This window comes from Dasypus novemcinctus, chromosome 19 (genome assembly GCF_030445035.2).
Source record: "Dasypus novemcinctus isolate mDasNov1 chromosome 19, mDasNov1.1.hap2, whole genome shotgun sequence".
In the NCBI taxonomy this organism is placed as follows: Eukaryota; Metazoa; Chordata; class Mammalia; order Cingulata; family Dasypodidae; genus Dasypus; species Dasypus novemcinctus.
The window spans coordinates 51,727,017-51,741,679 of record NC_080691.1 but is presented as its reverse complement, the minus strand read 5'-3'; the positions used below and the strand labels follow the sequence as shown (position 1 = coordinate 51,741,679).

The 14,663-nt window shown below is 64.2% G+C and overlaps 2 protein-coding genes across 2 annotated transcripts; both read right to left on the bottom strand.

Annotated features, from left to right (window-relative positions):
* Positions 1 to 887: 887 nt before the first annotated feature.
* LOC101429523 (ral guanine nucleotide dissociation stimulator-like) lies at positions 888 to 8,942 on the bottom strand. Its single transcript, XM_071209675.1, has 10 exons — positions 8,645 to 8,942; positions 8,124 to 8,339; positions 7,737 to 7,840; positions 7,168 to 7,252; positions 5,962 to 6,036; positions 5,426 to 5,512; positions 4,993 to 5,025; positions 3,315 to 3,416; positions 1,894 to 2,008; positions 888 to 1,411 (listed from the first exon to the last, which is right to left on the bottom strand). The coding sequence occupies exons 1-10, from the start codon at positions 8,843 to 8,845 to the stop codon at positions 1,236 to 1,238; spliced, it is 1,194 nt and encodes a 397-aa protein (XP_071065776.1). The 5' UTR covers positions 8,846 to 8,942; the 3' UTR covers positions 888 to 1,235.
* Positions 8,943 to 9,987: 1,045 nt separating this feature from the next.
* LOC131274467 (ral guanine nucleotide dissociation stimulator-like) lies at positions 9,988 to 13,762 on the bottom strand. Its single transcript, XM_058281027.1, has 5 exons — positions 13,685 to 13,762; positions 12,684 to 12,794; positions 11,333 to 11,526; positions 10,661 to 10,717; positions 9,988 to 10,033 (listed from the first exon to the last, which is right to left on the bottom strand). The coding sequence occupies exons 1-5, from the start codon at positions 13,760 to 13,762 to the stop codon at positions 9,988 to 9,990; spliced, it is 486 nt and encodes a 161-aa protein (XP_058137010.1).
* Positions 13,763 to 14,663: the final 901 nt, after the last annotated feature.

The window sequence follows — 14,663 nt, the reverse complement described above, 5'->3', positions numbered from 1 at the left end:
CCCCTCGACCCGCAGAAAAGGGCGCGTGGGGTCACTGGCCGCCAGGAAGGAGTGCTCTTGTCTTGGCATCGAGAGCTCCTGCGTGCTGCCGCTGGCCCCGGCCAGCAAGGAGAGCCCACCAGGGAGCCCGCGCAGAGGCGGGGCCTGCGGGGATTTTCCGGGGGAAGGACTTGCACAGGGAGTGGCACGGCAGTGGGAAGCGCTCGCTCACAGGGAGCAGTGGTGTGGACACAAAGGAGGCCCTGCTGGAGTCCGGGACACTGCAGCTCAAACCCCGTCTCCACCTGAGGAAAAGGAATTCTGGTGCCAGGGATGAGGATCGCAAAGCAGGAAATCCAAGGTCAAGCTTGGACCATGGGGCCCTGAGGGCCACTGAGGAGGTCTGGTCTGCCTGCCCTTGGACTGGTGCCAAGAACCCTCCTCGTTTGCTCCTCTGTCCCTTTCCATTCCACATTCTCAGCTATGTTCTCATTCTTGCCCTACCTACTGCTGCTGTCACCCTATCATTTGCCCTCGAAAACAACAAGTTCTTATTTGGTGTGCAATCAAAGCCTCAGGCAAGAAGCGGGAAAGGTTCCTTCTTCCTCCAAAGTGGTAGAAATGCGGCCGCTGCCCTGCCCGGGCTCAGGAAGCGGTCTTTGGGAATGGTCTAAGCCTGACAATCCTCCTGGGTACTCTCGGCTCCCGCTGGGTAGAACACCGAAATGCTCTCTGGTGTGGATCCCCGTGTTTGCTTCAGGAACCCGGGGAGGGGCAGCTGGCTCTTTTCGCTTCTCCCTTCTAAAATAAACAAACGCTCTGCAGGATTTCTCCTTTGAGCACTGCGAGAGCCTGTATCTCATTTCGATTAACACAGGATATGCAAGAACCAAACTCAACTCCCAGGCTATAGTGGAAACAAGAATTTAATAATAAAACCTTCACATCGAACATCTACTAAGGACAAAGGTAGATATTGCCCCTCCCCTTTAGATAGATAGTCTTTGTTGCTGTTGATTCTCAGTTTAGCTCTTTGACAATCTCGCGCAGATCCTCCCTCTGACTAGCCGTGTTTCGAGGGGCAGGAGAGGCCCACAGGTGTAAGTGGCATCTGGAGGTGGCCCAGACTGGCTGCTGGAGGGAAGCACCTGCCTGGCCTGGCCCACGGTGGTTGGGGTCAGCAGAATGACTTGGCCAGGCGGATCCGGAAGGGAAGGGGGCCCTGAGGCTGGGGGGTGGGGGGCAGCTGGGGCCAGTTACAGTTTCCCCTTTCTGAACCTGGGTCCCTTCTGCCGACTTCCCCGAAAGGCTGAGAGAGCTCTCTCCTTGACCTCGGCATCCAGGGGCGTGCTCTTCCTCAGGAGAAGAAACCGATAATCAGGCGAGGGTGCCATAGCGTAATAAACGTTGGCGCCGTCCGGGATCTGCAGCGCTGGGTGGGTGGGGCAGAGGGGTGGTCAGCCTTGCTCCGGGACACTGACGAACCCCACCCTCTGTGTCCCCATGAGAGCCGGCCTCGCCCGGGCACCCAACTTCCCCAGTCCAACTCCAGGACCACAGAGGAGCCGCCTGAACGACACCCTGAACGACCAGGGAAGACTCTGCAGAGGCACAGCTGAAAGCGGGGGACCCTTGTTCCAAAAGCGACTCTGACTCCCACTGCCAGCCTCAGAGTGGAATTGCCACGAGGTCATCTCATCCCCCAAGCACCCCTGCCGCCTTCCCTGCTGGGGATGGCAGTGCTGAAAATGGCCTTCTCCAGCCCAGCACACGCCCCTGAGCCCAGCGCTCCCCGGGACCAGACTGCCGAGCCTGCCGAGGGCAGCCCCACACCGGGCCTCGCACCGTCGGGCCGGGCCGTGCTGCCCCCGCCCACCCCTGTGCCCCCACCCTCTCCACTCGCCCCCGACTCACTGCCATCTCCTGAGATGATCTGCACCAGCTGGTAGTCCTCGGGCTGCTCCCCAGCCAGCTCGTGCTCTTCCAGGGCCTTGCGGATCACGGCTGGAGCCCTGTCTTGGTTGGTCACCTGCGTGGATCAATGACAGGCCTCAGGGCATGGGTCCTGGAGCCGGCTCCCCACAGTGCAGCTCCAGAGACCCCGAGGAGGCCCCTCTGCTCGGGGCTGGGTCTACAGGGGCCTCCCTGTCTTCTCTTGCTCCCCCGGCGACACTCCACGCAGTGCGGGCTCTTTTCCAGTCATTCCTCATCCCATCTCCTACAAGAACCGGCACCTCTGTCTTGAGGGTGTTTCCAAGGGAGGGTCCAAATCCCCTGCCCTGCAGGCTGAACCCCGTCCTCTGGCTCCGCGGCCTGCATGACTGCTAGGGGCTCCCAGAGCCCTGGGACACAGGGTGGCCTCGCAGCAGAGGGTGGGGACTGTGGATTGATCTTGGGGCCTCTCTCTGTTCCTCCTCCCACCCCATCACAGGAGATGGCTCGCCCTCGGGGAGGGCCCCTGCCCTGCCCCTGCCCCTCCAGGAGGCCTCCACATAGCACTGAACCCCCAGGCAGAACACACATGTCCAGTCCAAGCCTAGATGTCCGAGAGGAGGCTGGAAGACACCCTACGGCCCCGCAGGATGCCCTGGGCTCCAGGAGGCAGCTGTACTCAGCAAGGTCTAGATCGCAGCTGCCTTGAGCACGAGGGCCCGGGTGTAGGCAGGGCTCAGGCCAAGGCTCACTCAGTGACAGCTTAGAACCAGCATGCCTGCTCCTGGCCACAAGAGAAGTGCAGCCCGTTCGTCTGGGCACCACTGCAGCGCTGCAGCCTCTGGGCCGTGGGGCAGAGGTGGCTCCATCTGCACGTCCATCTGGGATCTGGGCCCTGCTCACGCCTTCATGGCCACCGACCTGGGGCAGACCCCATCTTCCTGTCTGAGTCACAGCAGCAGCCCCTCACTGGCCGGTGTCTCCACACAGCACCGCACCGTCCACTCTGAGGCCAAAGCTCTCCTGCTGGCCCTGCTCTGCTCTGACCCTTCAGGGGCTCCTGAGAAAATCATGCTCCATCTGGTAGCTCCAGGGCCTGATGGGACCTGGCTCCCAATGCCTCTCTGACCCCAGCCCTTCCCCTGACCCCTGCTCCTTCAGCCCTGGCCTCCCGGCTGCTCCTCACCCGCCAAGCACACGCCTCCTCGGGCCTGCCTGTGTCCACCGTCCTGAGCCCTGACTGCTGTCGCACACATGCTCTTCCTGCCCCTGGACATGGCCTTCTGTCCTTCCCCAGCCACTGGCAAGTCTGCCCCAGAGTGGCAGGCAGGGACCACGGCACCACTCAGGTGCCCATGGCCTGAGCCACCGTGGCCCGGGGGGCAGCCACTCGCCTGGCTCACCAGGATGCTCTGGACCTTGTGGCCGCTGTCCTTGGCCAGGGTGACATGGACAAAGCAGCGGTCGCCCACATGCCATTTGAAGTGCGGCCGTGAGTCATGGGGCTTTCAGCTGGCCCGGTGGCCCTGGCTTGGATGGAGGAGGAAGAGGACGTTTCTCCCAATGCTGATGTGACGGTGGAGCTGATCCGAGGTGATGCGCAGGTCGACTGCCCCGCCTGTGGGGGACGAGAGGTCAACAGAAGGCTGGGAGCCTCGGGGCACCCCGGACTGCTCGCGAAGCTCTGGGAGGCTCTAGAAGGTCTGGATGAGTCAACGGGGCTCCACCCCTTGTGGACACGGGGAGGGCCCAGCAGGCACAGGAGGGGTGGCGGGAGGGCGAGGGCCCCCAGGGAGCAGGGGTGGGCAGTCACCTTCGCTTCCTGACCGTCCTGGGCCTCCGGGACGTGGTCTAGGTGGATTTCCACTGCAGAGCCGGAGGAGCCAGCCACATGAGGGTGAGGAGAATCCACAGCATCACCGCAGCCCAGGTCAGGGCCACCCCGGAGCTGGATGCTGGGGAGGGCGGTGCTGCTGCAGCTGCCGCTGGACTCAGCATCGGGGCCCTGGCTGCTGGATGGAGGCTCGGCTTACCTTGGGGGCCTCCCCTAGCATGCCTGCCCACCTCTGCCCTGCTAAATCTGCACACGGCTAAGTCCTAGGTCCATCTAGAGGAGCCAGCGGGGTCTCCACTGCCCCAGAGCTCACACAGCACCACCCCGTTGCTCAGAGGAGGAAAGAGGCCTAGTGATGGGGTGACTTTCCCAGCCCCAGGGCTGGTTGGGCATGGAGCTGGGATCCCGGCGCTCAGTGGCAGGCAGGTCCCCCTCAGCCCACGCTCAGCCTGGAGCTCCCCTGAGCCCCGGCCAGCCCACCCTCGCCTGCCCCGCAAGGGGAACTCACTCTCCGCTCCAAGGCTCGCTGCCTTCCAGGGGGTGTTGGGCCTGGAGGCTCTCACTGGCCGACTCGGGTGCCGGCTCCCACTCACGAGACAGGAGGAGGCTACAGGACAGGGGGCAGCTGTCAGGCTCCCAGGAGCCCCAGCTCCCGGGGTCCACACAGCAGTTGGCATCCGTGTGCCCCGGCCTCCTCAGGCAGCAGGGCCTACGTGGGCCCAGGAGCCACCAGGGCGCTCCTGCCCCCACCGGGGCCTGATGCCCCCCTGGCCTCACCTGTCCTTCTGGCCGAGCTGCTCCACGGCCTCAAACCAGGCCCCGAAATGCCTGTCGGGCACAAGGCAGTCTTAGCAGCAGCGCGCCTGCAGCTTCTGCAGCTCGGCCACCAGCTGGTATTCCTGGGGTCAGATGAAGGAGGAGGCACTGTCGAGGCCCTGGTGGGCTTGCCCGGTGGGCCGGGGCCTGGGGGCTGATTTGGCCCCTGGGTTCCCCAGCTCTCCCCTGTCTTCCGGGCTCTACCTGCCCTCAGGGCTGAGTTCACACAGCTCCTCCTCCAGGAAGTTGACCTTCCTCCAGGTGAACCCCCACCCTCCTGAGGGAGGGATCGGCCCTGTCTTTTCTCCTCCAACTCCCCAGCAGTCTTCCAGGAAGCTGCCTGCAGCCCAGGGGTGCCCTGCCAGGAGGCTCTCTCTTTTCCAGCCCCCACCCCCAGCCCCACCCCCGCACTGCTGGCCTCCGCTGCTCACCTTCCTCCTTTTATCAAAATTCACCATGGTCCCCTGGAAGGCAGAGAGGTCACATCCACCACCAGGGGGTCCCCAGCCATTGCCCTGCCCATCGCCCCTGAGCCCTTGTTGCATGGCACTACTGTGGGTTCCACAGGCACAGGACAGCCCAGACCGGGCATGGACCCAGGCAGTCTTGTGGGCGCAGGAGTGGGGCCGCCAGGGGAGCCCAAGGGCATGCCTGGCCCAGCCTCTGACCACAGTGGAGAGACGCCCTGGGACCAGCCTGCGCTCCCTCTGCTGCCACAAGTCCACGGCACCCAGCTCCAGGGCACCCGGGAGGCTCTTGGAAGATGCAGTGTGCCCACTGCTCAGCGCTCGGGTCTCAGGAGGGTCTCTCCTCCCAAGCCTCAAGGACCCTTTCCCACGCGGCCCCAGCCCCCGGCTCACTCACATCCAGAAACTCCTGCATGGCAGAGTCCACAATCAAAAACTGAGTGAGGAATGTCCCCAGCCATGGGACAGTGGCCTGGATGGCACCCTGTGGTGTGGAGTGGGTGGAGATGAGCGCAGGCGCTCGGGGACCCCCAACACTCTGCCCTGACCACCCTGCAGGCTCAGACTCCTAGGACCACCCAGCATCACCCTGGCCTACGCTCGGGCACCCAGCTGTCACCCCAAAGTTCCCTGCCCGGCCTCCAAGGACCTCAAACTCCCCTGCAGTCACCTCCCAGCACCGGCGTTTCTTCCATCACAAGCCCACACCCCGCCCAACCCAGTCCCCCAGCTCGGCTCTTCCAGGCTCTTGCTCTGACTTGATGCCACTAGTCCCCGAGGATTCCCTCAGCTCCCGGCCCTCAAGCTTCCGGGGGAACAGACATGGAAGGGAGGCTCCCTGGGCTCAGAGGCCCAGGAGGGATGGCTGGGAGGAGGGCCCCACCCTGATTTGGAGGCCACCCACCCTGGCCCCCTGGCAGGAGCCATCCCCACTCCCTCCTGCTGCTGCTGCTGCTTCTGGACTCTGTTGGGGTTCGCGTCCAGGGTGGCAAACTTGGGGTTCCCCTCCTGTCAGGATTGAGCAGCTCGGGATCAGTGAGGCCCTCCGTCCTCCCCGTTGTCCCTGGGGCCTTGGACCCCTGGACCAAGTGGGCAGGTGTAAATCTGCTGCCACCATGTGCCGGAGGTGCTCTGGGGGCCTGGTGCAAGCGACCTGACCTCCCTGAGCCTGTTTGGACATCTGGGACATGACCACAAAGACCTGACCCCTTCTCAGGAGTCCAGAGGCCTCGGGGGTGCACGCCAGTGGCACGGACGCTCTGGCCATCCCGCTCTCCCACGCTGAGTCCCAGGAACGCTCGGCCACGTTCCTTTTCTCCCATCAACCCCGCCAGCTGGCCATGAGGGCGGCACAACTGGATGCTCGTGCTTCCATTCCAACGGAGGCCCAAGGAAGGATGTGCTCGGGGCGCGAAGGACGGGAGGCTCCCTCTGGCCGGAGGCCTCGTCTGTGCTGATGTCGCCCCACAGCCCACCACTGCCAACAGCTGTCCGCTTCTCCCGGCCTCTGCGCGTGGATGTGCGAGGGGCCTCGTGTCGTCCCAGCCGGGGAGCTGGAGGATGGGGTGTCCTGGGAGGCCTAGTTGAGCAGATCCTGCCTTCCCCAGCCCACACGACTGAAAACCCAAAGGCTGCCTGAGGCCCGCACACAAGCGCCCCCTCCCATGGGTCCACTCGGAATGTTCTGCCTGCAGGGGCACCCCGTCCTCCAGCTGCACAGCTGGACCTTGCAGTACTGGACATCGAAGTTGTGCTGCATCTTCTAGGTGGAAGCATCTAGTTTCAGTCAGAAAGGACATGCCGTGGTTTCCCATCTCCCAAAGACTTCTCCTACCTCTCTGACACAAGCCATTCATAACGAGGCGCAGGTCTGAGACCCCCACGTGGATGGAGACTTCTCATCCTGCCGGTTCATCATCTCCTCCTGGAACATCCTAGCCCCTCCCACCGCGTCCGAGCACCAACCCCGGCCTATGGCCCGGCAGCTGCCCCCCACCTGCCCACGAACCAGGCAGATCCCTCTTCATCTTCCTCCAGAAGAGACCTGACTGGATGTTTGCAAAGAAACAACCAGGGAAACACTCACAACACTCACAAGCCCCCCCTCCTGAGCCCTGCCCCCCCCCCCCCGCTCTTCACCTGGGAGATCAGCTCACTGCCCAGGGAGGCGTTGATCTCAGTGGAGACAATCCCAGACAGTGTCTGAAAGAGGCGGAAGCTGGCCCTGGGGGAGGGCAAGAAGGAGAAAGGTGGGAGCAGGTAGGAGCGTCCAGGGGACAACCCACTGCATTGTAGCCGGGTCCTGGGACCCAGACTGCCTGGGTGGGTGGTGCTGAAACTGGGCAGCTCTGAGCACTGCAGGACAGTGTGGGCTTGGGAGCTGAGCTCTCAGGCGGGCACAGCAGGGACCCCCACTCCTCGTTCATGAGCGGCTGGTGTTGACACGGGGAGCTGTCCCCTGGACAGAGCGGGCTGCTGACCAGCACACCCTGGACGTGCTCTCATCTGGCTCGACTCTGTGCCTGACCACGAACGGCACCAGTGTTGACGCACAACAGCTGACCTCAGGTCCTGGCGAGACCTGGAGCCCCAGCCCACCCGGCCCTTGCCTGGATCCCGCTGCCTCCAGGCGCCCTGCAGGGCAATGCCCAGCCTCCCGCGGGGCCCCTGGTCCCCCCCTGGCATCCCCTGGAGAGAAGCCCGCCCACCTGGAAACTTCCGCCCATGTCTCCCTCTGACCGCCAATCGCGTGACTTTCGAGAGCAGAGAGGATGGCGTGGCCTGAGGAGAAGTTGCGGGGGGTTCGGCACTCCTGGGGAGGGAGAAAGAATGGGCCATGAGGGGTGGTCTGAGTGTGCCCTGCTCCCGCTCCAGCCCCCTCGGCTGACCTCCCCCTCTGGATGAGAGACCCCCACGGAGCCCCTGAGGGCGAGCTGGGGCCCCAGAGCGGGACCCCCATGCTCCACCTGAGGGAAGAGCCTGGGGGGACGTGAGGAGGGAGGAGGGCTGTGCTCCAGGCAGGCCACGGCCCTGAGGCTGAGAGCCCACCAGCACGCAGGGGTGTCCAAGAGTCCAGAGAGGGCCCCGGCATGCACCCTGGCCACCTCGATCCAGCGCTCCACCACCCTGGCCTCATCTGCGGCCTTCATGCTGGGGTCCCCGAGGCAGGTGGCCGTGACGCAGTCAGCCACGCGGTTGAACTGGCTGATGACGGCACGCACAGTGGGCGCCACGTGCTCCTTGCCCTTCTGGTGGCGCTGGGACCAGATGGAGCCCAGGCAGTGGTGGGGCACCACCTTCTTGAACAGCTCCTGGGGAGGAGGGCAAGTCAGCCAGCCACACACCCCCAGCTCAGATCCCACGGGCCCTCGGGACCCTGGTCCGGGTCATCGTCACAGCAGTGCGTGTGGCAGGGACAGCTAGTGTCCTAGGTCTCCTCTCCAGAGGCCCAAGTGCGGGCTTGGGCTCAAGAAACTCGCCCAGGGAACAAGGCTGGCAGGGGACCAGGGTTTGGACCCAGATCCCAGGATTCAGGATCAGGGTGGGGAAGGCTGGGGCGGCAGGTCCTGGGAGGAAGGTCCCTCCCAGCTCCACCCTGCCGAGCCCAGCTGCTCACCGCATCCATGAGCGACAGCTGCTCTGCCACCAGCTCGGGAGGGAAAGCCAGGAGCTCAGGCTTCTGCTCACACAGACCGTCCCCGCAGGTCCCGGGCCAGGGGCAGGAAGGCTGTGGGGGGGCAGCCCGTCCTGCTGCTGAGCTGAGCTCTGGCCGTGGCTCAGGGGCTGCTGTCAGCCTTGCCTCCCCCTCGAGAGCCATTGCTCCTGAAGGTGCCTGAACCAGCTGGAGCTCCAGAGTGGGCACTGGAGTGACCAGTGCAGGCGGCACTGGAGGTGGCGGTGGGACTGCCTCCCCCTCGCCAACTGCTGGTGCGGATGGGGCAGCACGGGCTGCCCCTGCAGACGGGGCCAGCTCTGCCTCCATAGGGGGCACTGGCGCTAGCCCCACAGGTGGCAGTCGAGGTGGCCCTGAGGCATCTTCCAGCTCAAAAGCTGGCTCTTCTTCTGCTGGAGGAGCAGGCTCTCCCTCGAGAGCGGGCAGTGCCGATCCGTGGAGCGGCGGCGAGGCAGGTGGAGCTGGACGTGTCTCCGGCTCTGCAGCTGGTGCTCCTGACGGTGCTGCAGCTGCCTGCGGCTCCTGAGCAGGTGCTCCAGCTGACCAGATCGGAAGGTCTAGCTCCAGGGAGGGCATGGGCCCCATCTCTGTGGGGGGCAGGTGTGGTGGGGCTGGAGCCCCCTGCAGCTCAGGAGCTGGCGCCACGGCGCGGAATGCGTCAGGCTCTATTTGCACGGCAGGCGCTGGCGCCACCTCGCTAGCTGGCAGTCCGGGTGGTGATGGAGCCGACTCTGGCTCTGGACCTGTGTCGGCCGCAGGGGCTGGAAGTGGCGCTGGCAGGTGCACTGGAGGCATCGGTGGCTCTGGAGCTGACAAAGGAGCTAGACAAGAGACAGTTTCCCCACCATGAATGGCTCCGAGTGTCATTCCGAAACAGAGAAGATCCCGCTACCTCTAGGGGAAGATCCTGCCCAGAAAAGTGCTCCCCACCTGCAGGCTCCCAGGGGACATGTCTGGGGCTCCGCCTTGCTCACAGCCCGAGGGCAGCCTCTGCTGGCTCCTGCCTCTGCGGTGCAATCCCGGCCCCCGGCCCACAAGCTCACGTGCCCCACCCCGAGTCCCCCTCACCCTCCAGTTCTGCCTCCATGGGCTCCGGGTGTCTCATCTGTGCAAGTAGAAGCGCGACACGGCACTGCGGGCCAGAGCCCGGCAGGTGCTCCTGGGCATGGGCCGTCAGCAGCTGGAGGCAGGGAGAGTCGGGAGGCTGCAGGAAGTCCTCCCAGTACTGGTCCATCCAGGTGCCCAGCAGGGAGCAGAGGGTGCTGAGGGCAGGTGGGGCCACACGGTCAGACGCTGGCCTTGCCCTCCACGCTGCCCCCAGGGACCCTCCCACTGCACAGAAAGTCCACAAGGACAGCAAGGGCTCTGACTGGCCTGGCCACAGCCCGGTGCTGACACACAGTAGGAGCTTCAGCACCGGGTGAGTGTGGAGGGGCAGGGCCCGTCCTCCCGCCCCAGGCCCTCGCGGCCCCCACCCAGGAGCGTCTGCCCGAGGAGCTGCCTCACCTTCCGCCTGGTGTCGTGTGTGTCTCCCCTTCCCACGGGCACTGACCCCCCCCCCCCGCCCCGACGGGGACGCAGCCGTCCCCGCCACCCCTGCAGGAGGCAGACAGGACTGAGGCCCCCGGCAGATTGGCAGCAGGCCACTGACCACCTCCCATCGGGGGTCTGCGTGAGGTGGTGTTTGGGGGCCTGGGGGCTGGGAGGGGGCGGAGGATGGGTGGGCTTCTCTCAGGAATGAGCCCCTGGGCCTCCTGTGCAGACAATGCCCCAGGACCCCACCTCAGCTTCCTTATTCCTTGGCAAGGGGAGGGGGAAGCCCTCTGGACTCAGCCTTCCAGGGGACGGAGGATGCGTGGCCCCAGACCCTGCCCAGTCCTACCCAGCCACCCACCACCCGACCCCCCACAATGGGGTCTGGGCACGAGAGCCCCTCGCCCTCACCCGAAGTGCACCTACGTTTTCATGTCAAGGCGTCCACGAGGCTCGCCCCTCCCACCGAGGTCACCTCCATACCTAGGGGAAACCGTGAGGCTGTCACAGCTGCTGGCTGAGTGGCCCTCTTGCTGAAGGTGGCTCGGCCTATTGCCGGCTGCCCCCCTCCAAAGGAACCCAGAAGGCAGGATCTTTGGTCTGCCGTGTCCGCTGCATGAAGCCAGGTGCCAAAGTGAGCGCGTGCACCGAGTAGACCTGTGCCATATACCAGGGGAAGGGTGAGCCCTCAGCGGCACCTCCTCAGACCTGGGATGGGCCTGGAGACCTCTGGCAGCCCACAGGGATGCCTGCTTTGACCACACCGAGGTCGGAGGCCCAAAAGCACTTGCAGACCTCCCTGAGAAATGGGAAAACTGGGTCCAAAGGGGGCGAGGCCGAGAGCCTCTTCCCTGGGCAGAGGGAAGTCCTGCCCAGGAGCAGCCCTGCACCTCCAGCCGCCCTGTCTGGGAGCCAGGCTCGGGACAGTCCTTCCCATGGACCCTCCCGGTCTCTCCTACAATCAACCCTCAGGGCTGGTCCTCAGGGTGCCCCCTTCCCAAGGAGGAAACTGAGGCCAGCGGGTGCAGTGGCGTTTCTGAGACGTCCAGCGCATGGGGGGCGCAGCAGCCCAGAAGGCGGGTGGGGGCAGGCGCTTACCGGTGGAACAGCCGGTCCAGGACCTGCTCAGTGGAGGCAAACACACGGTAGGTCCCCAGGAAGGTGCAGACGTAGCCAAGGTCGCCCTCCTGCAAGGCGGGCACAAGGTGCTCCTCCAGGTCCTCCCAGCGGCCGGCCTTGACCGTGCGCATGGTGCGGCTCTCCCCCCTCGTGAGGGCCCCCTCGATCTTCCTCTGGGGTGGGACAGAGGGGGCAGGGTGGTCAGACAGTGCCTGGAGCCAGCTGGGCGGGGCCAGGGCCCACCTGCTGCCCCGAGCCCTGAGCGACATCTGGCCAAGGAGCCGTGTGGGCCCCTAGTGGAGAAAGGTCCTCGGCCTTCACACAGAACTGCAGGGGAGCCAACACCTGAAAGGCAAGGCCCCTGACCTGAAAGGGCGGGTGCCTGGAGGGTCCTTGGGGGAGAAAGGCCCCTGCAGGGCCGAGGGGACCCTGGGGAACTGAGCAGACCCTGGGCAACTGCAGACCCTCCTGGTCAGGAGACGACCTTCTGGACTGCACTGTCCCAGGGCCAGAGGAACAAGGGGATGCCATTGGCCACCCTGACCCCACATCAGGACAAGGAAGGGAAACACCAGGGCCAGGGCCAGGGGCTGCAGGGATGCTCTCCACAAAGACAGCCAGTGGTCACCCGCTGCTGGCCCTCTGTGGGGTCAACTGGCCCCCGCTGGAGAAAGAGAGGTCTGCATGTTCTCTGCCCAGCCGGCCCTTCCCTGGAGCCTCTGCCAGGGCTGGGAGGACCACTGCCTGGGGGCCTGCGGGCGGTGTCCAGGGCAGCAGAGCCAGCAGGGTCCTGGGACAGGACCTTCAGCTCCAGCAGGCCCAAAGGCTGAAAGGCTGCTCTGAGCCGCCACCCTCCTGGAATCCTGGGCAGCTGAGGCAGGCCCCAGCTCCTACCCGGGAAGGTCAAGGGGGTACTTATGGGAGATGGCAAGAACCCTCCTCAGCAGGAGAGCTGGACAGCTCGGACCAGATGGGCAGGGACAGTCACGGAGATGCTGCTGGGGACATGGAGCCAAGGAGGGGACTCGCAAACACAGCAGGACCACGTGCACGTGTCTGCGGCGCGCCCACCCTCCAGCTGGCCCTGATGGGAATCCTGCACTAAAGACCCTCTCCCGCCCCTCTCCACGAGTGCAGTGACCTTCCCCCGTCTGTGGCGTGGCCGTGTGGTGGGCGACTGGTGGGGCCCCAGGTTCCTCGGGAAGCAGGATATGGGGCCACTCGGGTGGGAAAGCCCTGAAGAGCGCGCGGGCAGCAGTCAGGGTGGAACATGGCCGCGGGGTGCTCCCTGGCTACCTCAGACGCCCCCCCCCTTGGCACCTGCTCTCACCTGGAACCAGCGCCAGCCCTGGCCAGGGCCCTGATGGACCATCACCTTCCTTAGAGAGACGGTGTAGACGAGCCCCTCCTCCAGCTCCTCGCCGACCACCCTCGTGGAGCTCTGCGAACACAGTGCCCGGTGGCCGGGCCGAGGGGCGTCAGCAAAGGGCCTGTCCTCCCCTGCAGGGGAAGCTGGCCCCCCATCGGGCGGGGACTCAGGGCAGGCCCAGGTGGGCTCTGCCTTCCCCCAAGCCCGGAGAGAACAGGGGAGCTTGAGGCTCAGGAAAGACACGGTCCACATGGATGTCCCCAAGCTGCCTCTTCCCACCCAGACCTGTGACCTGGCAGGGGTCAGGGAAGGCCCTCTGGGTCCCCAAACATGATGGCCGCTCCTGCCTGCGGTGGTCCCCCTGTCCACGCCCCCACACCCTGGGAAGAGGATGGACGTGGGGCTGCCCAGGAGGAGCACAGCGGTGGCCTGTGCTCAACCGGCTCCCCTGGGCCACCCCGTGTCACCTTTGGGTGCCTCCTGGGTGCCGATGGCCAGCGGCTTCGCGGCTGAGGCCTGAGCCAATGTCGGAAGCAATGGCAAGGGGATTCATTCCCAGTTTGGTTGAGGCTGGAGCCTCGGGGTCGCGCAACGCAGCAGGAGAACATGTTGCTCTCTCGAGCGTCTCCTGCCAAGTGAGCTGGGAAGGGGCTGCCTGTGGAATCTGGGTGCCTGGTTACCAGGGTTCCAAGTTCTATCACTGAGGAAGTGAGGTCACCTCCTTAGGTCATTTCCCCTGGGCCCTTCAACTGTCAGAACCCCGCCAAAGTCCCTCTGCATGGCTGTCTGTCCATCCTCTCTCCTGGATCACCTTGTTCCCTGGACGCCATTCTGCCAACATGTCCCCCCCACAGCTCTCTGGGAAGGCTGCGGGTGGCTCAGGCCCCAGCTCAGGGGAGACCCAGCTGGGTTCAGAGCCCGCTGCTCCGTCCTTTCCATTTTGGGGAGCCCAGGCTAGTCACTGGGGCCCACTCCCAGTCTCCTCGCCACACAGCGGGATCCATTATAGCATCGACTTCCCGGGACAGCGTCACGTCCATGGGGGGCGGACACTGTGAGCCCTGGAGTCTGGTTTCACACGGAGTGAATGCACACACTCAGACACGGGAGAAGCAGGACGGGAACGGACAGAACCCAGAGCCCAACTCCACACAGGGCTGGGGGAGGGCCGTGTGGTCTGAGGAGACCCACTTGCACTCCTGGGTTGCTGTCTCCTGGGTTGCTGTCTCCATCTGTCCCATGACGAGGTGCAAATGAGACCAAAGTCAGACATGGCGGCTGTGCCACCAATCCTGCCCAGAGGCTTCCCATTGCCTTGATTATTTCTTTTTTTTTTTTTTTTTTTTAAAGATTTATTTTTATTTATTTAATTCCCCTCCCTCCCCCAGTTGTCTGTTTTTCTGTGTCTTTTTGCTGCGTCTTGTTTCTTTGTCCGCTTCTGTTGTCGTCAGCGGCACAGGAAGTGTGGGCGGCGCCATTCCTCGGCAGGCTGCTCCCTCCTTCGCGCTGGGCGGCTCTCCTTATGGGTGCACTCCTTGCGCGTGGGGCTCCCCTACGCGGGGGACACCCCTGTGTAGCACGGCACTCCTTGCGCGCATCAGCACTGCGCATGGGCCAGCTCCACACGGGTCAAGGAGGCCTGGGGCTTGAACCGCGGGCCTCCCATGTGGTAGACGGACGCCCTAACCACTGGGCCAAAGTCCGTTTCCCTGCCTTGATTATTTCTAACTCTATCTTGTCCACTTAAGAATTGGAGATAGAAGCAATCATTTAAAAGAAAAAGCAAGCACAATCGAATAAAACTGTACAACTCTCAATTAAATGGACTGGCTACGTAGAAATTGTTTTTTATCGTACAGTATGTTACACAGTCTATTTGGTTCATCATAACACAATCCTGTGGCATTGGCCCTTTTGTGTCTGGCCGGCTTCACTTAAAAG